We start from the raw sequence: 25,311 nt of genomic DNA, 5'->3' as shown, positions 1-25,311 counted from the left end.
CCTGGACTTGGGTGGCTATTTCCTTTCCCATATTAGGGAAGTTTTCAACTATAATCTCTTCAAATATTTTCTCTGGTCCTTTCTCTCTCTCTTCTCCTTCTGGGACCCCTATAATGTGAATGTTGTTGCGTTTAATGTTGTCCCAGAGGTCTCTTAGGCTGTCTTCATTTCTTTTCATTCTTTTTTCTTTAGTCTGTTCCGCAGCAGTGAATTCCACCATTCTGTCTTCCAGGTCACTTATCCGTTCTTCTGCCTCAGTTATTCTGCTATTGATTCCTTCTAGTGTAGTTTTCATTTCAGTTATTGTATTGGTCATCTCTGTTTGTTTGTTCTTTAATTCTTCTAGGTCTTTGTTAATCATTTCTTGCATCTTCTCAATCTTTGCCTCCATTCTTATTCCGAGGTCCTGGATCATCTTCACTATCATTATTCTGAATTCTTTTTCTGGAAGGTTGCCTATCTCCACTTCATTTAGTTGTTTTTCTGGGGTTTTTTCTTGTTCCTTCATCTGGTACATAGCCCTCTGCCTTTTCATCTTCTCTGTCTTTCTGTAACTGTGGTTTTTGGTCCACAGGCTGCAGGATTGTAGTTTTTCTTGCTTCTGTTGTCTGCCCTCTGGTGGTTGAGGCTATCCTCACTGTAGTTTTGATTTGCATTTCTCTAATGATTAATGATGTTGAGCATTCTTTCATGTGTCTGTTGGCCATCTGTATATCTTCTTTGGAGAAATGTCTATTTAGATCTTCTGCCCATTTTTGGATTGGGTTGTTCGTTTTTTTGTTATTGAGCTGCATGAGCTGCTTGTAAATCTTGGAGATTAATCCTTTGTCAGTTGCTTCATTTGCAAATATTTTCTCCCATTCTGAGGGTTGTCTTTTGGTCTTGTTTATGGTTTCCTTTGCTGTGCAAAAGCTTTTCAGTTTCATTAGGTCCCATTTGTTTATTTGTGTTCTTATTTCCATTTCTCTGGGAGCTGGGTCAAAAAGAATCTTGCTGTGATGTATGTCATAGAGTGTTCTGCCTATGTTTTCCTCTAAGAGTTTGATAGTGTCTGCCCTTACACTTAGGTCTTTAATCCATTTTGAGTTTATTTTTGTGCATGGTGTCAGGGAGTGTTCTAATTTCATACTTTTACATGTTCCTGTCCAATTTTCCCAGCACCACTTATTGAAGAGGCTGTCTTTTCTCCACTGTATATGCTTGCCTCCTTTATCAAAGATAAGTTGACCATATGTGTGTGGGTTTATCTCTGGGCTTTCTATCCTGTTCCATTGATCTATATTTCTGTTTTTGTGCCAATACCAAACTGTCTTGATTACTGAAGCTTTGTAATATAGTCTGAAGTCAGGGAGCCTGATTCCCCCAGCTCCATTTTTCGTTCTCAAGATGGCTTTGGCTATTCGGGGTCTTTTGTGTTTCCATACAAATTGTGAAATTTTTTGTTCTAGTTCTGTGAAAAATGCCAGTGGTAGTTTGATAGGGATTGCATTGAATCTGTAGATTGCTTTGGGTAGTAGAGACATTTTCACAATGTTGATTCTTCCAATCCAGGAACATGGTATATCTCTCCATCTATTTGTATCATCTTTAATTTCTTTCATCAGTGTCTTATAATTTTCTGCATACAGGCCTTTTGTCTCCTTAGGTAGGTTTATTCCTAGATATTTTATTCTTTTTGTTGCAATGGTAAATGGGAGTGTTTTTTTAATTTCACTTTCAGATTTTTCGTCATTAGTGTATAGAAATGCAAGAGATTTCTGTGCATTAATTTTGTATCCTGCTACTTTACCAAATTCATTGATTAGCTCTAGGAGTTTTCTGGTAGCATCTTTAGGATTCTCTATGTATAGTATCATGTCATCTGCAAATAGTGACAGCTTTACTTCTTCTTTTCCGATTTGGATTCCTTTTATTTCTTTGTCTTCTCTGATTGCTGTGGCTAGGACTTCCAGAACTATGTTGAATAATAGTGGTGAGAGTGGGCAACCTTGTCTTGTTCCTGATCTTAGTGGAAATGGTTTCAGTTTTTCACCATTGAGGACAATGTTGGCTGTGGGTTTGTCATATATGGCCTTTATTATGTTGAGGAAAGTTCCCTCTATGCCTACTTTCTGCAGGGCTTTTATCATAAATGGGTGTTGAATTTTGTCAAAAGCTTTCTCTGCATCTATTGAGATGATCATATGGTTTTTCTCCTTCAATTTGTTAATATGGTGTATCACATTGATTGATTTGCGTATGTTGAAGAATCCTTGCATTCCTGGGATAAACCCCACTTGATCATGGTGTATGATCCTTTTAATGTGCTGTTGGATTCTGTTTGCTAGTATTTTGTTGAGGATTTTTGCATCTATGTTCATCAGTGATATTGGCCTGTAGTTTTCTTTCTTTGTGACATCTTTGTCTGGTTTTGGTATCAGGGTGATGGTGGCCTCGTAGAATGAGTTTGGGAGTGTTCCTCCCTCTGCAATATTTTGGAAGAGTTTGAGAAGGATAGGTGTTAGCTCTTCTCTAAATGTTTGATAGAATTCGCCTGTGAAGCCATCTGGTCCTGGGCTTTTGTTTGTTGGAAGGTTTTTAATCACAGTTTCAATTTCAGTGCTTGTGATTGGTCTGTTCATATTTTCTATTTCTTCCTGGTTCAGTCTCGGCAGTTTGTGCATTTCTAAGAATCTGTCCATTTCTTCCAGGTTGTCCATTTTATTGGCATAGAGTTGCTTGTAGTAATCTCTCATGATCTTTTGTATTTCTGCAGTGTCAGTGGTTACTTCTCCTTTTTCATTTCTAATTCTGTTGATCTGGGTCTTCTCCCTTTTTTTCCTGATGAGTCTGGCTAATGGTTTATCAATTTTGTTTATCTTCTCAAAGAACCAGCTTTTAGTTTCATTGATTTTTGCTATTGTTTCCTTCATTTCTTTTTCATTTATTTCTGACCTGATCTTTATAATTTCTTTCCTTCTGCTGGCTTTGGGGTTTTTTTGTTCTTCTTTCTCTAATTGCTTTAGGTGCAAGGTTAGGTTGTTTATTCGAGATGTTTCCTGTTTCTTGAGGTAGGCTTGTATTGCTATAAACTTCCCTCTTAGCACTGCTTTTGCTGTGTCCCATAGGTTTTGGGTCGTCGTGTCTCCATTGTCATTTGTTTCTAGGTATTTTTTGATTTCCCCTTTGATTTCTTCAGTAATCACTTCGTTATTAAGTAATGTATTGTGTAGCCTCCATGTGTTTGTATTTTTTACAGATCTTTTCCTGTAATTGATATCTAGTCTCATAGCGTTGTGGTCGGAAAAGATACTTGATACGATTTCAATTTTCTTAAATTTACCAAGGCTTGATTTGTGACCCAAGATATGATCTATCCTGGAGAATGTTCCATGAGCACTTGAGAAAAATGTGTATTCTGTTGTTTTTGGGTGGAATGTCCTATAAATATCAATTAAGTCCATATTGTTTAATGTATCATTTAAAGCTTGTGTTTCCTTATTTATTTTCATTTTGGATGATCTGTCCATTGGTGAAAGTGGGGTGTTAAAGTCCCCTACTATGATTGTGTTGCTGTCAATTTCCCCTTTCATGGCTGTTAGTATTTGCCTTATGTATTGAGGTGCTCCTATGTTGGGTGCATAAATATTTACAATTGTTATACCTTCCTCTTGGATCAATCCCTTGATCATTATATAGTGTCCTTCTTTGTCTCTTGTAATAGTCTTTATTTTAAAGTCTATTTTGTCTGATATGAGAATTGCTACTCCAGCTTTCTTTTGATTTCCATTTGCATGGAATATCTTTTTCCATCCCCTCACTTTCAGTCTGTATGTGTCCCTAGGTCTGAAGTGGGTCTCTTGTAGACAGCATATGTATGGGTCTTGTTTTTGTATCCATTCAGCCAGCCTGTGTCTTTTGGTGGGAGCATTTAATCCATTTACATTCAAGGTAATTATCGATATGTATGTTCCTATTCCCATTTTCTTAAATGTATTGGGTTTGTTATTGTAGGTGTTTTCCTTCTCTTGTGTTTCTTGCCTAGAGAATTTCCTTTAGCATTTGTTGTAAAGCTGGTTTGGTGGTGCTGAACTCTCTCAGCTTTTGCTTGTCTGTAAAGGTTTTAATTTCTCCATCGAATCTGAATGAGATCCTTGCTGGGTAGAGTAATCTTGGTTGTAGGTTTTTCTCCTTCATGACTTTAAGTATATCCTGCCACTCCCTTCTGGCTTGCAGAGTTTCTGCTGAGAGATCAGATGTTAACCTTATGGGGATTCCCTTGTGTGTTATTTGTTTTTTTTCCCTTGCTGCCTTTAATATGTTTTCCTTATATTTAATTTTTGACAGTTTGATTAATATGTGTCTTGGTGTGTTCCTCCTTGGGTTTATCCTGTATGGGACTCTCTGTGCTTCCAGGACTTGATTAACTATTTCCTTTCCCATATTAGGGAAGTTTTCAACTATAATCTCTTCAAAAATTTTCTCAGTCCCTTTCTTTTTCTCTTCTTCTTCTGGTACCCCTATAATTCGAATGTTGGCACGTTTAATGTTGTCCCAGAGGTCCCTGAGACTGTCCTCAGTTCTTTTCATTCTTTTTTTCTTTATCCTGCTCTGTAGTAGTTATTTCCACCATTTTATCTTCCAGGTCACTTATCCTTTCTTCTGCCTCAGTTATTCTACTATTGATCCCATCTAGAGTATTTTTAATTTCATTTATTGTGTTTTTCATCATTGCTTGGTTCCTCTTTAGTTCTTCTACATCCTTGTTAAATGTTTCTTGCATTTTGTCTATTCTATTTCCAAGATTTTGGATCATCCTTACTATCATTATTCTGAATTCTTTTTCAGGTAGACTACCTATTTCCTCTTCATTTGTTAAGTCCAGTGTGTTTTGAGCCTGCTCCTTCATCTGCTGTGTGTTTTTCTGTCGTCTCATTTTGCCTATCTTACTGTGTTTGGGGTCTCCTTTTCACAGGCTGCAGGTTCGTAGTTCCCGTTGTTTTTGGTATCTGTCCCCAGCAGCTAAGGTTGGTTCAGTGGGTTGTGTAGGCTTCCTGGTGGAGGGAACTAGTGCCTGAGTTCTGGTGGATGAGGCTAGATCTTGTCTTTCTGGTGGGCACGTCCACGTCTGGTGGTGTATTTTGGTGTGTCTGTGGCCTTATTATGATTTTAGGCAGCCTCTCTGCTAATGGATGGGGTTGTGTTCCTGTCTAGCTAGTTGTTTGGCATAGGGTGTCCAGCACTGTAGCTTGCTGGTCGTTGAGTGAAGCTGGGTCTTGATGTTGAGATGGAGATCTCTGGGAGATTTTTGCCGTTTGGTATTACGTGGAGCTGGGAGGTCTCTTGTGGACCAGTGTTCTGAAGTTGGCTCTCCCACCTCAGAGGCACGGCCCTGATGCCTGGCTGGAGCACCAAGAGCCTTTCGTCCACACGGCTCAGAGTAAAAGGGAGAAAAAATAGAAAGAAAGAAAGAAAGAGGCTATAATATAGTGAAGTAAAATAAAGCTATTGTAAAGCAAAGCTATACAGACAAAATCTCACCCAGAAGCATATACATATACACTCACAAAAAAAAGGAAAAGGGGAAAAATTAATATCTCCTGCTCCCAGAGTCCCCCTCCTGAATTTGGGCTGATTCGTTGTCTATTCAGGTGTTCAGCAGATGCAGGCACATCAAGTTGTTTGTGGAGCTTTAATCCGCTGCTTCTGATGCTGCTGGGAGAGATTTCCCCTTCTCTTCCCTGTTCGCACACCTCCTGGGGTTCAGCTTTGGATTTGGACCCGCCTCTGCGTGTAGGTCGCCTGAGGGCGTCTGTTCCCCGCCCAGACAGGACGGGGTTAAAGGAGCAGCTGCTTCGGGGGCTCTGGCTCACCCAGGCCGCGGGGAGGGAGGGGTACAGAGGAGGCGGGGCGAGCCTGCGGCGTCAGAGGCCGGCGTGACGTTGCACCAGCCTGAGGCGCGCAGTGCGTTCTCCCGGGGATGTTGTCCCCGGATCCCGGGACCTTGGCAGTGGCGGGCTGCACAGGCTCCCGGGAGGGGAGGTGTGGAGAGTGACCTGTGCTCACACACAGGCTTTTTGGAGGCGGCGGCAGCAGCCCCAGCGTCTCACGCCCGTCTCTGGGGTCCGCGCTGATCGCCGTGGCTTGCGCCCTTCTCTGGAGTTCGTTTAGGCGGCGCTCTGAATCCCCTCTCCTTGCGCGCAGCGAAACAAAGAGGCAAGAAAAAGTCTCTTGCCTCTTCGGCAGCTGCAGACCTTTTCCCGGTCTCCCTCCCGGCTAGCTGTGGTGCGCCAACCCCTTCAGGCTGTGCTCACGCCGACAGCCCCAGTCCTCTCCCTGCGATCCGACCGCAGCCCGAGCCTCAGCTCCCAGCCCCGCCCGCCCCGGCGGGGGAGCAGACAAGCCTTTCGGGCTGGTGAGCGCCGCTCGGCGCCGAGCCTCTGTGCGGGAGTCTCTCCGATTTTCCCTCTGCGCCCCTGTTGCTGTGGGATCCGCGCTGATAGCCGCGGCTCGCGCCCTTCTCTGGAGTTCGTTTAGGCGGCGCTCTGAATCCCCTCTCCTTGCCCGCCGCGAAACAAAGAGGCAAGAAAAAGTCTCTTGCCTCTTCGGCAGCTGCAGACTTTTTCCCGGACTTCTTCCGGGCTAGCTGTGGTGCGCTAACCCCTTCAGGCTGTGTTCACGCTGCCAGCCCCAGTCCTCTCCCTGCGATCCGACCGAAGCCCGAGCCTCAGCTCCCAGCCCCGCCCGCCCCGGCGGCTAAGCAGACAAGCCTCTCGGGCTGGTGAGTGCTGCTCGGCGCCGAGCCTCTGTGCAGGAACCTCTCCGCTTTGCCCTCCGCACCTCTGTGGCTGTGCTCTCCTCCGTGGCTCTGAAGCTTCCCCCCTCCGCCCCCCGCAGTCTCCGCCCGCGAAGGGGCTCCTAGTGCGTGGAAACCTTTCCTCCTTCACGGCTCCCTCCCACTGGTGCAGGTGCCGTTCTTATTCTTTTGTCTCTGTTATTTCTTTTTTCTTTTGCCCTACCCAAGTACGGGGGGAGTTTCTTGCCTTTTTGGAGGTCGGACGTTTTCTGCCAGCGTTCAGTGGGTGTTCTGTAGGAGCAGTTCCACGTGTAGGTGTATTTCTACTGTATCTGTGGGAAGGAATGTGATCTCCGCGTCTTACTCTTCCGCCATCTTCTCTATCCTCCTGAGCTTATTTTTTAATTGGCAAATTGGTATAAATATTATTTTAACATTTTAAATGTGTACTAGAAGCAATCTTTCTTTAAAAATTTTTTTAAAATTGAAGTATAGTTAATTTACAATGTTGCACCAATCTCTGCTGTACAGCAGAGTGACTCAGTTAAACACATATAGACTTCTCTTTTAAAATATTCTTTCCCATTATGGTTCGTCACAGGATATTGAATATATTTCCCTCTGCTATACAGTGGGACCTTGTTGTTTATCCATCCTATGTATAATCGTTTACATCTGCTAATCCCAAACTCCCAGGCCTTCCCTCCCCCAACCCACTCCCCCTTGGCAACCACAAGCCTGTTCTCTATGTCTGTGAGTCTGTTTCTGTTTTGTAGATAGGTTTATTTGTGCCAAATATTAGATTCCACATATAAGTGATACCATATGATATTCGTTTCTCTTTCTGACTTACTTGACTTAGTATGATAATCTCTAGTTGCATCCATGTTGCTGCAAATGGCATTATTTCGTAGAAGCAATCTTTCTTTAGTGGCAATTGCCTTAGAAACTTATTTGCTTATTATCAGTGTATAAAGTAAACCTTATGTACCCTCTTACTGGGCAGGAAAAACATGAGAACAAGAGACTACTTAATGAGGATTTTAAAAGGAAATCAAAATTACATTGTATATAAGGTGATAAAGCAAAATGACAGAAAGAAGAAAATGTCCCTGAAAAATGCCCTCATGATTGCTTGGGATTTCCCCTGTTCTTTTGAAAGCCATTTTCATTTGGGAATGAAACTGGGCAGAGGGATGAAGCTCTGGGGGAGAAGAGGCCTGCTCCATCTCAGGTTGCTCCACAGGCCTGGGGGCTCCCATCTGTGGTATAATCTTAACAAGTTGATGAATGAAGCTTTTCTTCTGTCCTCAGAAGCTAGTTGGGACCTGGAAGGAACCCTGAGGCATTAGGATACCTGAATTTAATTGGGCAGTTTCAGCTCACTGGCCCCATCTCTTTACTATGCTGTGGGGCTTTCATTCAGACTTCGAAAGGCCCAGGAGGTCATTAACTTTTTTTTTTTTTTAAGGAATGGTTTTCTTTTCTTTTTTTAATTTTTTTTTGGCTGTGTCGGGTCTTAGTTGCGACATGTGGGATCTTTGTCGCAGTATGTAGGAATTGTGGTGCACCAACTTCTCTCTAGTTGTGGCGCTCGGGCTCCATGATGCGTGGGCTCTCTAGTTGTGGCGTGTGGGCTTAGTTGCCCCGCGGCATGTAGGATCTTAGATCCTTGACCAGGGATTGAACCATCGTCCCCTGCATTGGAAGGCAGATTCTTTAACACTGGACCACCGGGGAAGTCCCAGGAAGTCACTAACTTTTATCCATGTTCATGGTTGCAGGGGCTGGGCTCAGAGGGCTGGAATCTTTTGCCATATTCACAGGCAGTTGCCCTCATTTTTCTGTTGGTCCGTCTTCTCATCACCTCTTTACAAATACTTCACTGACCTCTTTGGACATTTCTGCAGCAGCTGCTTCAGAACAGGTCAGCTGGGAGGCTTATGTTTGGTGCTAATTTCCCTGTGGGTCTCAATTTCCTGAGATAGGTCAGTGCCATTTACATTTCCCGCTGGGTGTGTTTCTTCAAAATATTTCTCTCTGGTCTCCAGTTCGTTCTGTTGCGTCTCACTCCCGGATTTCTCTGCACCTGAGTGTCTTTCTCTTCCCCAGTCTGTTCTGCAAGTTTGGCTGGGAACGTCTCTCGCCTCTTCCTGTGACTCTCAGCTTCCTCCTGAGCAGCTCCGTCGGTGCTGCTGCGGCTCAGCAAGGCTGGAGCCTGCCCCTGCCGCTCCGGAGGCACCTTTCCTCTTCAGCCTCCTCTTGCTGTGTCTTCAAGTCTCTTTTTACAGGCCTTCAGTTATGTACCTTATCACTTCTCAGTTTTCCTTTGCTTTTGTTTTCTCTGTGTACTTATTTTCCTTACCCCACCCCCTTGTTTCTCAGCAAAGCTTCATTTCTCTGCCAAAACTTCAGCAACTTCCAAAGTAGTTCTTCAACTGATTCTCCATCCCCTTGTAGCAGCACTGCAGTTTCTTTTATCTGGGTGGTGACAAGCTTTCTGGTGTGAGCCTTCTTCCCATCTCAGTTTACGGTTGTATCTTTTTTGTCAGTCCCAGCAGTGCTCGCTGAGTCCAGGAGACATTGCCTAGGTATTGGTTTGTAGCAAATATAGGAGATGATGGCCTCTATTTTAATCGTGGATGAAGGTAGTGATTTTTAAAAAATTTGCTTAACCATCGTGGAAGACCGAGGGTTCCATGCTCTCAGGGAAAGCTAGCTATCATCTGTGATCTGGTACACAGAGCAGTGGGGCCAGTTTGCAACAGGTGCCAAGGCCTGCTGTCCATATAATTTTCATATATAGTCTGAGGTACGGGTCTAACTTCATTCTTTTGTATGAGTACATCCAGTTGTCCCAGCACCATTTGTTGAAAAGTCTCTTTCCCCTTTGAGTGGTCTTGGGACTTCCATCAAAAATAAGTTGACTGTAGATGTATGGGTTTATTTCTGGACTCTTAATCTATTTCACTGATATATGTCTATCCTTATGCCAGTATCACACTGTCTTGATGAGTGTTGCTTTGTCAAATGTTTTGAAATTGTGAAGTGTGAATCCTTCAACTTTTTTTTTTTTTTTTTTTTTTTTGGCTGTGCCGTGTGGCTTGTGGGATCTTATTTCCCTGACCAGGGATTGAACCCAGGCCATGGCAGTGAAAGTGCCAAGTCCTAACCACTGGACAGCCAGGGAGTTCGCTCAGCTTATTTTTATTTTTCAAGTTTCTTTTGCCTTGTACTGGAACTCTTGAATTTCCAGTGAATTTTATTATCAGCTTGTCAATTTCTGCAAAGGAACCAGCTGGGTTTCTGAAAGGGGTTGTGTTGAATCTGAATATCAATTTGGGGAATATCTGTTAGATGTGGGTTTAAAGAAAAGAGAGCATAAATTAAAGGTTTTGACTGATGTCTGGAATCATTAACAAAACGTGGGAAGATAGGAAATGAAGATAGTAAGAAGATGCATTTTTGACACTGAGTTTACGCTACTGTGGAACACCAGGTGAAATGTCCAGTAGGCAATTAGAGCTTGTGTTAGATGTGGAGGAGAGAACAAGGAACTGGCAGAGCAGCATTAGAGAATGAGATCTCTGAGAGAAGGAAAGGAGAAGCTCTGAGACCTGAACGCCTGCAGTGTCCGTGATGAGAGGGCAGGTGAAGGAAGAGAAGCCAGGGAATGAGGGGCAGAGAGATGAGGGGGAGACCAAGCAGGCTGCTGCTGGGGAAGCCATGGGAGAGAGAAGATGGTCAGAAGTGTAGCTTCCTTCTGAGAGTGGCAGAGAGAGGGCTGGAAGGAGCCGCCAGTTCGGTTTGAACAGGGACCTTCTGTGCCTCCAGGAAAAGTTCACAGCTCACAAAGGATAACGCGTTTATGGAACAGGGATGAGGGCCCGTGTGTGTGGAGCCACCTGGGTTCTTTGAATCCACTTGCTGGGATACAGACCTCATTGGAGCCAAGAGCAGGGCTGGTCCCACTCAGAGCTTTCTTTCCTCCCTCAGCTCAGCATGCTTCCCCAGTGCCTGCCCTTCCCCAAGTGGGGAACGTAGGAGACCAAGCAGCGGCAACGGTGCTCCGGATGGTCAGGCCCCAGGTGAGCTTCCTGAGTTCCAAGTCTGTGGCCCAGGAATAGCTAGAGCTCATCTCCGGGCCTCTGGCCCATTCTGAGTCTGCTGCTATGGCTTCCCCACCTAACTGCTTCCCCTGGAGCTGCTCCCGTCCACTGAATTCATTGACTGTATCTTGCCCTGGACTTCTCCTTTTATTAATGTGTCCTTCCAGCTTCCCACCCTCCCCCCACCCCTTTTGGCACCAGGGCCCCGACCCTGTGCTCTCAGTGCCCCTAATGACTCTGCCCCTCAGATTGGGAATGTCCCTGAGCAGTAGAAATTTGTCATTACAGGAGGCTGCAGTGTTCGAGTTCCTGTCTGTGGACTATACTCAGCAGAAGTGGAAAGGTCCGGCACTCAGCCAGAAAGCAGCCCTGTACCGGAACATCATGCTGGAAAATTGCCGCAGCCTGGCCTCACTGGGTAATGACTCTGTTCCCCGGTACTTAGAGTCTGTCTTCTTTACACGTTCTTTGGTATATTCGTTTTCTTTTATAAGTTTTTATTATGAAAATATAAAAAGACAAAGGGAGAGAATAGTATAATGAACACCTCTCCATCATCACCCACTTTAATAGTTATTAACATTCTCCTATTATTAATTGAGCTGGGCCAGTTTATTAGAGTTTGTAGTTGGAAGGAGTAGAGTGCCATTCAGTTAGTTATTGTAAGGGATGAGCTAAGTTACTTACAGTAAAACTAAAGGAATGGAAGCCCTGAACAGACTGACCAGCTAGACCAGACTTCGGGAAACGAAGCCTTGTGGGGACCTGGGAACCTGGGAAACGAAGCCTTGTGGGGACCTGGGAACCTGGGAACCTCAGCAGTGGAAGTGAAAGGATTTTTACACCAGTGTCGTAAGACAGCTGTGCCCTGCATATCCGTTTTCTCCTCCCACTGATACCCATTCTCTTTACTCTGAATCTTTTTTCCCCCTCCGAGCTCCTTCTTAATTAGACTTTGTGTTTCCTCCTATGTTCTGCTTGCTTTGGCTCCTGATGGTTGCCTTCTCTCCATGCATCATTTCAGCTTGAGCTCTTACTTGTAATTTCCTTAGTTTTTCCTACCTTCCGTTCAGAATTTATGTAGAAAAGGACTCCACAGGTGGTTCAGCCATTAAATATCATCTTTGTTTGAGCAGAACTTTGGCCCAGGCCACGCAGAGGCTGATGACTAATCTACAGATAAGCTACACTTGGCGTCTGGTGCTTGGCCCTGTTCCAGTCACCTGTTGTCCATCATGGGATGAGCTGGGTTGCTTGGCACAAAGCATGGTTGCCTCAGCTTCCCCTTCAGAAAGACTGGGGCAGGGCTGCTTCCTGGAATGGGCTGTTGTCAGGGCAGGTTCTGGGGTTGACCGGTCTAATACAGTAGCCTACTCTGGAGAGGGTGAGCTTAGAATCAAGGAACCGAATATCTTTAACTTTCTGTATGCTAAGGTGGTATGATGGCTTGTGGCCTTGGTTAAGATGTGATTGAAAGGAACCAATATTTTTGTGTTTAGCTATGACCATGATTGCTCTGCCTTCTCGCAAATTTTGTATTCAAAAATTCTAGAATTCAAAAGCAGATACTCAGCTGTTCAGTCTCATTATGACTCCAGATTATCAAGATACAAAACATGTATTCTGATTTATGTTTCAAATTATAAAAATTAATTTTTATAGGAGTGCCTACTGGCACCTACCAGTCCAGTGGTCCAGGGACTAGGGGGTGCCCAATTTTACAGCTTTGCTTTCCCCTTCAATACTTTTCCCCAGTATTTCTCTACCCATGGCTTCTCCAAATCTTGTCACTGTCCTGTTACACCAGAATCACTTCTTCTTTTTTTTTTTTTTTGGTGTGTTAGTTTCTGCTTTATAACAAAGTGAATCAGCTACACATATACACACGTTCCCATATCTCCTCCCTCCTGCATCTCCCTCCCTCCCACCCTCCCCATCCCACCCCCCCAGGCGGTCACAAAGCACTGAGCTGATCTCCCTGTGCTATGCGGCTGCTTCCCACTAGCTATCTATTTTACATTTGGTAGTGTATATATGTCCATGACACTCTCTCACCCTGTCACATCTCACCCCTCCCCCTCCCCATATCCTCAAGTCCATTCTTTAGTAGGTCTGTGTCTTTATTCCCATCTTGCCACTAGGTTCTTCATGACCTTTTTTTTTTTTTTTCCTTAGATTCCATATATATGTGTTAGCATACTGTATTTGGTTTTCTCTTTCTGACTTACTTCACTCTGTATGACAGACTCTAACTCCATCCACCTCATTACAAATACCTCCATTTCATTTCTTTTTATGGCTGAGTAATATTCCATTGTATATATGTGCCACATCTTCTTTATCCATTCATCCGATGATGGACACTTAGGTTGCTTCCATGTCCTGGCTATTGTAAATAGAGCTGCAATGAACATTTTGGTACATGACTCTTTTTGAATTATGGTTTTCTCAGGGTATATGCCCAGTAGTGGGATTGCTGGGTCGTATGGTAGTTCTATTTTTAGTTTTTTAAGGAACCTCCATACTGTTCTCCATAGTGGCTGTATCAATTTACATTCCCACCAACAGTGCAAGAGTGTTCCCTTTTCTCCACACCCTCTCCAGCATTTATTGTTTCTAGATTTTTTGATGATGGCCATTCTGACTGGTGTGAGATGATAGCTCATTGTAGTTTTGATTTGCATTTCTCTAATGATTAATGATGTTGAGCATTCTTTCATGTGTCTGTTGGCCATCTGTATATCTTCTTTGGAGAAATGTCTATTTAGGTCTTCTGCCCATTTTTGGATTGGGTTGTTTGTTTTTCTGTTATTGAGCTGCATGAGCTGCTTGTAAATCTTGGAGATTAATCCTTTGTCAGTTGCTTCATTTGCAAATATTTTCTCCCATTCTGAGGGTTGTCTTTTGGTCTTGTTTATGGTTTCCTTTGCTGTGCAAAAGCTTTTAAGTTTCATTAGGTCCCTTTTGTTTATTTGTGTTTTTATTTCCATTTCTCTAGGAGCTGGGTCAAAAAGGATCTTGCTGTGATTTATGTCATAGAGTATTCTGCCTATGTTTTCCTCTAAGAGTTTGATAGTGTCTGGCTTTACACTTAGGTCTTTAATCCATTTTGAGTTTATTTTTGTGTATGGTATCAGGGAGTGTTCTAATTTCATACTTTTACATGTACCTGTCCAATTTTCCCAGCACCTCCAAACTGTCTTGATTACTGTAGCTTTGTAATATAGTCTGAAGGCAGGGAGCCTGATTCCTCCAGCTCCATTTTTCGTTCTCAAGATTGCTTTGGCTATTCGGGGTCTTTTGTGTCTCCATACAAATTGTGAAATTTTTTGTTCTAGTTCTGTGAAAAATGCCAGTGGTAGTTTGATAGGGATTGCATTGAATCTGGAGATTGCTTTGGGTAGTAGAGTCATTTTCACAATGTTGATTCTTCCAATCCAAGAACTTGGTATATCTCTCCATCTGTTTGTATCATCTTTAATTTCTTTCATCAGTGTCCTATAATTTTCTGCATACAGGTCTTTTGTCTCCTTAGGTAGGTTTATTCCTAGATATTTTGTTCTTTTTGTTGCAATAATAAACGGGAGTGTTTTCTTAATTTCCCTTTCAGATTTTTCATCATTAGTATATAGGAATGCAAGAGATTTCTGTGCATTAATTTTGTATCCTGCTACTTTACCAAATTCATTGATTAGCTCTAGTAGTTTTCTGGTGGCATCTTTAGGATTCTCTATGTATAGTATCATGTCATCTGCAAATAGTGACAGCTTTACTTCTTCTTTTCCGATTTGGATTCCTTTTATTTCTTTTTCTTCTCTGATTGCTGTGGCTAACACTTCCAAAACTATGTTGAATAATAGTGGTGAGAGTGGGAAACCTTGTCTTGTTCCTGATCTTAGTGGAAATGGTTTCAGTTTTTCACCATTGAGGACAATGTTGGCTGTGGGTTTGTCATATATGGCCTTTATTATGTTGAGGAAAGTTCCCTCTATGCCTACTTTCTGCAGGGCTTTTATCATAAATGGGTGTTGAATTTTGTCGAAAGCTTTCTCTGCATCTATTGAGATGATCATATGGTTTTTCTCCTTCAATTTGTTAATATGGTGTATCATGTTGATTGATTTGCATATATTGAAGAATCCTTGCATTCCTGGAATAAACCCCACTTGATCATGGTGTATAATCCTTTTAATGTGCTGTTGGATTCTGTTTGCTAGTATTTTGTTGAGGATTTTTGCATCTATGTTCATCAGTGATATTGGCCTGTAATTTTCTTTCTTTGTGACATCTTTGTCTGGTTTTGGTATCAGGGTGATGGTGGCCTCGTAGAATGAGTTGGGGAGTGTTCCTCCCTCTGCAATATTTTGGAAGAGTTTGAGAAGGATAGGTGTTAGCTCTTCTCTAAATGTTTGATAGAATTCGCCTGTGAAGCCATCTGGTCCTGGGCTTTTGTTTGTTGGAAGATTTTTAATCACAGTTTCAATTTCAGTGCTTGTGATTGGTCTGTTCATATTTTCTATTTCTTCCTGGTTCAGTCTCGGTAGGTTGTGCATTTCTAAGAATCTGTCCATTTCTTCCAGGTTGTCCATTTTATTGGCATAGAGTTGCTTGTAGTAATCTCTCATGATTGTTTGTATTTCTGCAGTGTCCGTGGTTACTTCTCCTTTTTCATTTCTAATTCTGTTGATTTGAGTCTTCTCCCTTTTTCTCTTGATGAGTCTGGCTAATGGTTTATCAATTTTGTTTATCTTCTCGAAGAACCAGCTTTTAGTTTCATTGATTTTTGCTATTGTTTCCTTCATTTCATTTTCATTTATTTCTGATCTGATCTGTATGATTTCTTTCCTTCTGCTAGCTTTGGGGTTTTTTTGTTCTTCTTTCTCTAATTGCTTTAGATGCAAGGTTAGGTTGTTTATTCGAGATGTTTCCTGTTTTTTGATGTAGGCTTGTATTGCTATAAACTTCCCTCTTAGCACTGCTTTTGCTGCATCCCATAGGTTTTGGGTCGTCGTGCCTCCATTGTCATTTGTTTCTAGGTATTTTTTGATTTCCCCTTTGATTTCTTCAGTGATCACTTTGTTATTAAGTAGTGTATTGTGTAGCCTCCATGTGTTTGTATTTTTTACAGATCTTTTCCTGTAATTGATATCTAGTCTCATAGCATTGTGGTCGGAAAAGATACTTGATACGATTTCAATTTTCTTAAATTTACCAAGGCTTGATTTGTGACCCAAGATATGATCTATCCTGGAGAATGTTCCATGAGCACTTGAGAAAAATGTGTATTCTGTTGTTTTTGGGTGGAATGTCCTATAAATATCAATTAAGTCCATCTTGTTTAATGTATCATTTAAAGCTTGTGTTTCTTTATTTATTTTCATTTTGGATGATCTGTCCATTGGTGAAAGTGGGGTGTTAAAGTCCTCTACTATGATTGTGTTACTGTCGATTTCCCCTTTTATGGCTGTTAGTATTTGCCTTATGTATTGAGGTGCTCCTATGTTGGGTGCATAAATATTTACAATTGTTATATCTTCCTCTTGGATCGATCCCTTGATCATTATATAGTGTCCTTCTTTGTCTCTTGTAATAGTCTTTATTTTAAAGTCTATTTTGTCTGATATGAGAATTGCTACTCCAGCTTTCTTTTGATTTCCATTTGCATGGAATATCTTTTTCCATCCCCTCACTTTCAGTCTGTAAGTGTCTCTAGGTCTGAAGTGGGTCTCTTGTAGACAGCATATATATGGGTCTTGTTTTGGTAGCCATTCAGCCAGCCTGTGTCTTTTGGTGGGAGCATTTAATCCATTTACATTTAAGGTAATTATCGATATGTATGTTCCTATTCCCATTTTCTTAGATATTTTGTGTTTGTTATTGTAGGTGTTTTCCTTCTCTTGTGTTTCTTGCCTAGAGAAGTTCCTTGAGCATTTGTTGTAAAGCTGGTTTGGTGGTGCTGAACTCTGTCAGCTTTTGCTTGTCTGTAAAGGTTTTAATTTCTCCATCAAATCTGAATGAGATCCTTGCTGGGTAGAGTAACCTTGGTTGTAGGTTTTTCTTCTTCATGACTTTAAGTATATCCTGCCACTCCCTTCTGGCTTGCAGAGTTTCTGCTGAAAGATCAGCTGTTAACCTTATGGGGATTCCCTTGTGTGTTATTTGTTGTTTTTCCCTTGCTGCTTTTAATATATTTTCTTTATATTTAATTTTTGATAGTTTAATATGTGTCTTGGCGTGTTTCTCCTTGGATTTATCCTGTATGGGACTCTCCGTGCTTCCAGGACTTGATTAACTATTTCCTTTCCCATATTAGGGAAGTTTTCAACTATAATCTCTTCAAATATTTTCTCAGTCCCTTTCTTTTTCTCTTCTTCTTCTGGGACCCCTGTAATTCGAATGTTGGTGCGTTTAATGTTGTCCCAGAGGTCTCTGAGACTGTCCTCAGTTCTTTTCATTCTTTTTACTTTATCCTGCTCTGTAGTAGTTATTTCCACCATTTTATCTTCCAGGTCACTTATCCTTTCTTCTGCCTCAGTTATTCTGCTATTGATCCCATCCAGAGTATTTTTAATTTCATTTATTGTGTTTTTCATCATTGCTTGGTTCCTCTTTAGTTCTTCTACGTCCTTGTTAAATGTTTCTTGCATTTTGTCTATTCTATTTCCAAGATTTTGGATCATCCTTACTATCATTATTCTGAATTCTTTTTCAGGTAGACTACCTATTTCCTCTTCATTTGTTAAGTCCGGTGTGTTTTGACCCTGCTCCTTCACCTGCTGTGTGGTTTTTTGTCTTTCATTTTGCTTATCTTAGTGTGTTTGGGGTCTCCTTTTCACAGGCTGCAGGTTTGTAGTTCCCGTTGTTTTTGGTATCTGTCCCCAGTGGCTAAGGTTGGTTCAGTGGGTTGTGTAGGCTTCCTGGTGGAGGGGACTAGTGCCTGTGTTCTGGTGGATGAGGTTGGATCTTTGTCTTTCTGATGGGCACGTCCACGTCTGGTGGTGTGTTTTGGGGTGTCTGTGGCCTTATTATGATTTTAGGCAGCCTCTCTGCTAATGGATGGGGCTGTGTTCCTGCCTTGCTAGTTGTTTGGCATAGGGTGTCCAGCACTGTAGCTTGCTGGTCGTTGAGTGAAGCTGGGTCTTGATGTTCAGATGGAGATCTCTGAGAGATTTTTGCCGTTTGGTATTACGTGGAGCTGGGAGGTCTCTTGTGGACCAGTGTCCTGAAGTTGGCTCCCCCACCTCAGAGGCACAGCCCTGATGCCTGGGTGGAGCACCAAGAGCCTTTCATCCACATGGCTCAGAATAAAAGGGAGAAAAAAGTAGAAAGAAAGAAAGAGGATAAATTAAAATAAAGCTATTATAATAAAAAATAAGAAAAAAAATTATTAAGAATAAATGTATTCAGAAAAAATTTTTTTTTAATTTTTAAAAATAGATTTATTATTTTTTGTAGTAAAAAATAAAATATTTAAAAAATTTATTAAGAAAAAGGTTTTTAATTTTTTAAAATAAAAAGTATGAAAAAACTTATTAAAAAATTTTTTTAATTTCTAAAAATAGAAAATAAGGAAAAAATTATTAAGAAAACATTTATTAGGGAAAAAAATTTTTTTAAGTTAAAAAAAAAAAAAACACGGACAGACCTAACCCTAGGACTAATGGTGAAAGCAAAGCTATACAGACAAAATCTCACCCAGAAGCATACACCTATACACTCACAAAAAAAGGAAAAGGGGAAAAATTAATATATCCTGCTCCCTAAGTCCACCTCTTGAATTTGGGATGGTTCGTTGTCTATTCAGGTATTCAGCAGATGCAGGCACATCAAGTTGTTTGTGGAGCTTTAATCCGCTGCTTCTGAGGGTGCTGGGAGAGATTTCCCTTTGTCTTCTTTGTTCGTATAGCTCCTGGGGTTCAGCTTTGGATTTGGACCCGCCTCTGCATGTAGGTCGCCTGAGGGCGTCTGTTCCCCGCCCAGACAGAACGGGGTTAAAGGCGCAGCTGCTTCCGGGGCTCTGGCTCACTCAGGCCGGGGGGAGGGAGCGGTACGGAGGAGGCGGGGCGAGCCTGCGGCGGCAGAGGCCAGCGTGACGTTGCAGCAGCCTGAGGCGCGCCGTGCGTTCTCCCGGCGAAGTTGTCCCTGGATCACGGGACCCTGGCAGTGGCGGGCTGCACAGGCTCCTGGGAGGGGCGGTGTGGAGAGTGACCTGCGCTCGCACACAGGCCTCTTGGTGGCAGCAGCAGCAGCCCTAGCGTCTCCTGCCCGTCTCTGGGGTCCGCGCTGATAACCGTGGCTCGCGCCCGTCTCTGGGGTCCGCGCTGTTAGCCGCAGCTCGCGCCTGCCTCTGGGGTCTGCACTGATAGCCGCGGCTCACGCCCGTCTCTGGAGTCCGTTTAGGCGGTGCTCTGAATCCCCTCTCCTTGCGTGCCGCGAAACAAAGCAGCAAGAAAAAGTCTCTTGCCTCTTCGGCAGCTGCAGACTTTTTCCCGGACTCCCTCCCAGCTAGCACCAAAGCCCGAGCCTCAGCTCCCAGCCCCCGCCCGCCCCGGCGGGTGAGCAGACAAGCCTCCCAGGCTGGTGAGCACTGCTCGGCGCCGAGCCTCCGTGTGGGAATCTCTCCACTTTGCCCTCCGCACCCCTGTGGCTGCGCTCTCCTCCGTGGCTCCGAAGCTTCCCCCCTCTGCCACCCGCAGTCTCCGCCCGCGAAGGGGCTTCCTAGTGTGTGGAAACCTTTCCTGCTTCACAGCTCCCTCCCACTGGTGCAGGTCCCGTCCCTATTCTTTTGTCTCTGTTATTTCTTTTTTCTTTTGCCCTACCCAAGTACGTGGGGAGTTTCTTGCCTTTTGGGAGGTCTGACGTCTTCTGCCAGCATTCAGTGGGTGATCTGTAGGAGCAGTTCCACATGTAGATGTATTTCTGCTGTATCTGGGGGAAGGAAGGTGATCTCCGCATCTTACTCTTCTGCCATCTTGCCCCTCCCTCCCCAGAATCACTTCTTTATGTCCACTTTTTCCTAATCACATCCTCATAATATAAATTTCCTTTCTACTCTCAGGTTTGTCCACATTGTTTCTCTTATTTGATTTGAGGTATTTGCCACCACTCTCTCTCCCCAACATCTTTGCTGAGAACTGTGGAACCATACAATGTCATAGTTGGAAAAGACCTTAGGGTTCCTCTATTTACTAAGGAGACGTCGCATCTAAGTGACTTCTGGAAGATCACACCATGCTTTACAGTCTGGTCTCTTGCCTTTCAACTGGCCTTTTCACCTGGCTGTGCTGGCTCAGCATCCTTCTGTCCTGAGGGCTGTCGTTCCACCCTCCTCCACTGACCAGCTTCCCTTCTTTGTTTTTCTGTCCATGAAGAAAAATTTGAGCCATTTCCCATTTTCTCTCCTGTTCTTAATGTGTCTCCTCATTCTTTACCTATAATGTGAAGTTTTTTCAAGTATATAGACTCCTGATGATTCTCTTTCTTCAGTAGGACAAGAAATGAGTGAAAGTTGTTTTTTTCTTTCTTTTGGCAGCAGGTGAGAACAGGATGGAGAGTTCAGAGTTGCCTCCAAAGAAGGAAATTTCTAAAGTTCTGAAGTCATCTGATAGGACCTCAGTAGTACTCTGTGGGATGATTCCTGGAGGACCAGAAGCTGGAGATGCCTGTGAAGAGGCTTTAGAGAAGCTAGAAGTTCAACCCTCAGGTGAAGAAGGGACCAGACTGGAAAGCGATTTCTTGGAAATAACACAGGAAGATAAAAATAAATCCACAAAAGATGGGTGTGATGAATATAAGGAACTTGGGGGACATCCAGACCTGTCCTCCAGTCCTGCAGAACATCAAGGAGTTCTGAAGGGACAGAAATTCTATCGATGTGATGAATGTGGCAAAGCTTTTAATTGGAGTTCTCACCTCATTGGGCATCAGAGAATCCACACTGGGGAGAAACCCTATGAGTGCAATGAGTGTGGCAAGACCTTCAGGCAGACCTCTCAGCTCATAGTCCATCTCAGAATCCACACAGGGGAAAAGCCCTATGAATGCAGTGACTGTGGAAAGACCTATCGCCACAGCTCCCATCTCATTCAACACCAGAGACTCCATACTGGGGAGAAACCGTATAAATGTACTGAATGTGGAAAAGCTTTCAATGAGAGTTCCAAACTCTTTGACCATCAGAGAACCCATACTGGGGAGAAACCATATGGATGCAATGAATGTGGAGCGGTCTTTAGTCGGAGTAAAAGCCTTGTCCGCCATCAGGTACTTCACACTGGTGAGAAACCTTACAAGTGTAATGAGTGTGGGAAAGCTTTCTGTTCCAACAGAAATCTTATTGACCATCAGAGAATCCACACTGGGGAGAAGCCTTATGAGTGTAATGAATGTGGCAAGGCCTTCAGTCGAAGTAAATGTCTTATTCGACATCAGAGCCTCCACAGTGGCGAAAAACCATTCAAATGCAGTGAGTGTGGGAAAGCCTTCAATCAGATCTCTCAACTTGCTGACCATGAGCGAATTCATACTGGAGAAAAACCCTTTGAATGTAATGAGTGTGGTAAGGCATTCAGTCTGAGTAAATGTCTCATTCGACATCAGAGACTTCACACTGGTGAAAAGCCCTATAAATGCAATGAGTGTGGAAAATCCTTCAATCAAAACTCATACCTCATTATTCATCAGAGAATTCACACTGGTGAGAAACCTTATGAATGTAACAAATGTGGGAAGGTCTTCAGTCATAATTCTAGCCTTATGGTACATCAGAGAACTCATACTGGGGAGAAACCCTATAAGTGCAAAGATTGTGAGAAAGCCTTTCGTGACAGCTCACAACTCACTGTGCACCAAAGAGTTCACACTGGAGAGAAACCCTATGAATGTATTGAGTGTGGGAAAGCCTTCAGTCAGCGTTCTACTTTCAATCACCACCAGCGAACTCACACTGGAGAAAAGCCCTCAGGTCTGGCTCGGTCTGTTTCTTAAGGCATGATTCTCTAAGACAACAAGGAACTCTGAGTTAAGGTTTCTATATAAGAAGTATGCTCACCCTGGTCTCCTCTTGGAACCACTATTCAAAGTGGATCATTCCTTAAATGCTCTCTGGTGGTCAGGAAGGTGGGAGAGTGGGAGTAACAGTACCATCCTTCCCCACTAAGGACTACACATTTCATGGGCTTGTAGGTTTCCTTTTTCTTTCACCTTTTTTTTTTGGCCGTGCCATGCGGCTTGCAGGGGATCTTTCCCGACCAGGGATCAAACCCACGCCCTCAGCAGTGAAAGCAAGGAGTCCTAACCAGTGGATCACCAGGGAATCCCCTTCTTTCACTTTTTAAAAAAATTAAAATCTATCCTGTTTCTTAATTATTTGTTCCATAATTATATTCTTAAGGAAAGACATATTTCCTTATTCTATTCCACCTCCTCCATTTTACCATTTATATCAAGTCATTCTCCAAGACTCTGAGTCATTCTTTCTACCTCTTGAATGTGGCTCTTTTAAAACTACTTTAATCTAGACTCATCACTTGTGTTCTCTACCTAGAAAAGCTTTTCTTCCTGTTTGCCAATCTTTGTCCCTTGAACCTTTCAGATCTAGGTCATCTCTGAAGGACTGTCTTCTTCAAATGCTCCTTTTTTCCTCCTAACCTGTTGATTGACCTCAGTGTTTTGAATTAACCTGTGCTATAATTTGCAATTGTTATATAATTGCCTTGTCAATTCTCAACCTAATGCCCCTTTGTGTCCTTTTATACTAACTTCATGTAGGCTTTGAGCTTGGGTATAGTATCTATTTCTTTTAGCATATAGATAATACTTTGCATATTCTAGTTGTTAAATAGCTTTTTAAAACTCACCTCTCCAACTGAACCATGCTTAAAGTGGGCACGAACTCCCCTTTCACCACCAGACCTAAAATTTCTAAAGATATCACATACAAAGGCCTCATTCATATCTTCTCCTTGTGTCCTTTAGAGTCTTACTACTGTTACCTCAGCCTAGACAGTTAATGGATTTGTGTTTGAGTTTGTGCAGGTGTGTGTGTATGTGTGTATCTAGGTATTGGAGGCAGCTGTCATGTTCCAGTGATACGTACTTTGACATGAACATGGACTCCAGTTCTGTACTAGCTTTCTCCACCCTGCTGTCTAAGTGAACAAGTTAAGAACAGCATCAAAGTTTACTGCAAAGAAGACTCAACTTCCATGGCAATTTCAGTTCCTAGCATTCTTGGATGATTGGAATGGAACAGTAATGAAGTTTGTGACAAGATAATAGAGTCACACCATTCTGATTTTCTTACCAACTAGTTCTAGATGCCTGCAACTGTCATCTGATTTTTAGGTGAGAGGTGTACGCTTAATTATTGTGATTATCTTCTGGGCCAACTTTCATACCTCAAAGGCTTAAGAAACAAAATATTTTCAGGGGATTTCCTCTTTTACAGTCATGTATCAGGCACAAGTTTTTCTTTCCATCCTTTTAGTAGGGCCTCAATGCTAGGGGATCTTTGCCCCTGGTAGCTACCCTCTTCCTCTTAGCAATATGACAGGATCAGCAGTGTGGCAGAGGAGGAGGAGGTTAGAGGGGCAATGTCGGGCACATAACCTAGAGGAGAGAGATTTTTGTGAGCTGTGATTTATGTCTCCGAGACAGTGGAGAAGAAGGGGAAGAGAGTTGGGGCTGAAGAAAATAAGAATTAGATATGATTCTGGGTGAGGCATCTCAGAAAAGGTTAGAGTGTTTATTAGGAGCCTAAAAAATTACTGAACCAAGGACAGAACTGGAAATTTGCCATTTGTGAATATTTTAAATTTCTGTTATAGCTATATTTTTGGTGTTTATTTTCATTTTTTTTAAACCGATAGGACTTTCTTTTTTAAAGTGTTTTACTTTGGAAGCTCCCAGATTCCAGGGGAGAGCCTAACCCCATATGAACACACGGGTCCAGCCCTCTACTCTGATTTCAACATGACTGGTTATGTCTTTAGTAGAGAACCCTCTGTCGAGTATTGTAATTTTTTATCTTCTGGTTCTGCTCATACTGTACCACACTAAGTCTCTGGAGGGAGGGATCCAGCACTGTTCATAACCCTGTTAGCTGACCACCACCCGTCCGGGGTAGGTGCTAAGTAGCAGTGAATGTCCTCACTTGCTAGAAGAGCACTTAGGCTCTTGGTTGGAGGAAAAGGGGCTACGTTTGAAAGCCACACCTCAATTTCTACTGGTTATTGCTAGTATTTTAATAATCAGTGATTTTAAAAAAAATTTACTTGGATCCAATTACCTTGCTAGATTAGTTCTGGTTTGAAGAGTTTTTCAGTTTCATTTCCTAGCTTTTCTAGGTATACAATAAATAACGATTAGTGTTCTCTTAATTCTAATCTGTATGCCACTTACGTCGTGCATGAGCACAAATATTTTAAAAATGTTGAATAGTGAATAACAGGCTTTCAGTGTCTTGTTCCTAACTTTCAGGAGAAAGGTTTTTTAGGATTTCACAGTTTTATATGGCATTCACCTCATTGTTTCTGATAAATACTCTACTCTGTTCGGGAAGTTTTCTTCTATTCCTATTTTTAGAAGAAGCAATATGTTATAGTGGTAAAGAGCACAGATTTTGTGCCTGGAAGCCTAGGTTCAAATCCTGCCTCCACCACTTTCTTTAGGTGTGTGATCCTGGGCAAGTTGCTTTGCTTCCTTTTGTCTTCCATGTGTAAAATGGAGCTACCTCATAGGGCCTTGAGGATAAAATCAGTTCGTAAGTGTAACGCACTTGAAACAATACTTGGCATGTAGTATACCCTATAGCAAATTATTATTATACTTAAGTTTTTATTAGGAATGGATGCTAAGTTCTGTTAGACTTTTAAAAATCTGTTGGTGTAATGTTATGGTTTTATCATTCTTTTCAGAATCGATTTTGCTGGCAAGTTTCCAAATGAAATTTCCTTGTGTTCCTGGAATAAAATCCATTTTTTTGTGGTGATTTTATTTTATTTTTTAAGTACAGAACTAGATTCAATTTGCTTTGCAAAATGAATTTGGAAGTTTTGTTTTTTACTCTTTTATTACCAGGAAGAGTTTGCATAATGAGGGGATTATTCTTTGAAGCATAAAAATAACTGGGCCTGATCCCTTTTTGGGAGGAAGGGGATTGGGAGGGACATATCTTTAGCAGCTGTCTTAGTTTGGGTTGGTATAACAAAATACCATAGACTGGGTGGCTTAAACAACAGACATTTATTCCTTACAGTTCTGGAGGCTGGGAAGTCCAAGATCAAGTTGCCAACATGGTCAGGTTCTGGTAAGGATCCTTTGAGTCTTGGCTGCCGTCACCTTCTTGCTGTAGCCTCACATTGTAAAGAAAGAGAGCAGCTCTCTGTCTCTTCCTCTTCTAATAAGGACATTACTTCCATCATGAAT

General features: G+C 42.5%; 1 protein-coding gene across 1 annotated transcript in view; it reads left to right on the top strand.

Moving 5' to 3' along the window:
* ZNF852 (zinc finger protein 852) overlaps nucleotides 1–24,831 on the top strand; it is a 32,433-nt gene extending 7,602 nt beyond the window's left edge. The window contains exons 2-4 of the mRNA XM_057554626.1: nucleotides 10,772–10,863; nucleotides 11,173–11,302; nucleotides 20,420–24,831. Coding sequence (XP_057410609.1) covers nucleotides 10,849–10,863; nucleotides 11,173–11,302; nucleotides 20,420–21,870 — 1,596 coding nt within the window. The 5' untranslated portion in view covers nucleotides 10,772–10,848 and the 3' untranslated portion in view covers nucleotides 21,871–24,831. The remainder of the gene's footprint in view (nucleotides 1–10,771; nucleotides 10,864–11,172; nucleotides 11,303–20,419) is intronic.
* The last annotated feature ends 480 nt before the right edge of the window (nucleotides 24,832–25,311 follow it).

The sequence above is a fragment of the Balaenoptera acutorostrata genome, chromosome 10 (assembly GCF_949987535.1).
Source record: "Balaenoptera acutorostrata chromosome 10, mBalAcu1.1, whole genome shotgun sequence".
Taxonomy (NCBI): domain Eukaryota; kingdom Metazoa; phylum Chordata; class Mammalia; order Artiodactyla; family Balaenopteridae; genus Balaenoptera; species Balaenoptera acutorostrata.
This window is presented reverse-complemented; position numbering and strand designations above follow the sequence as displayed.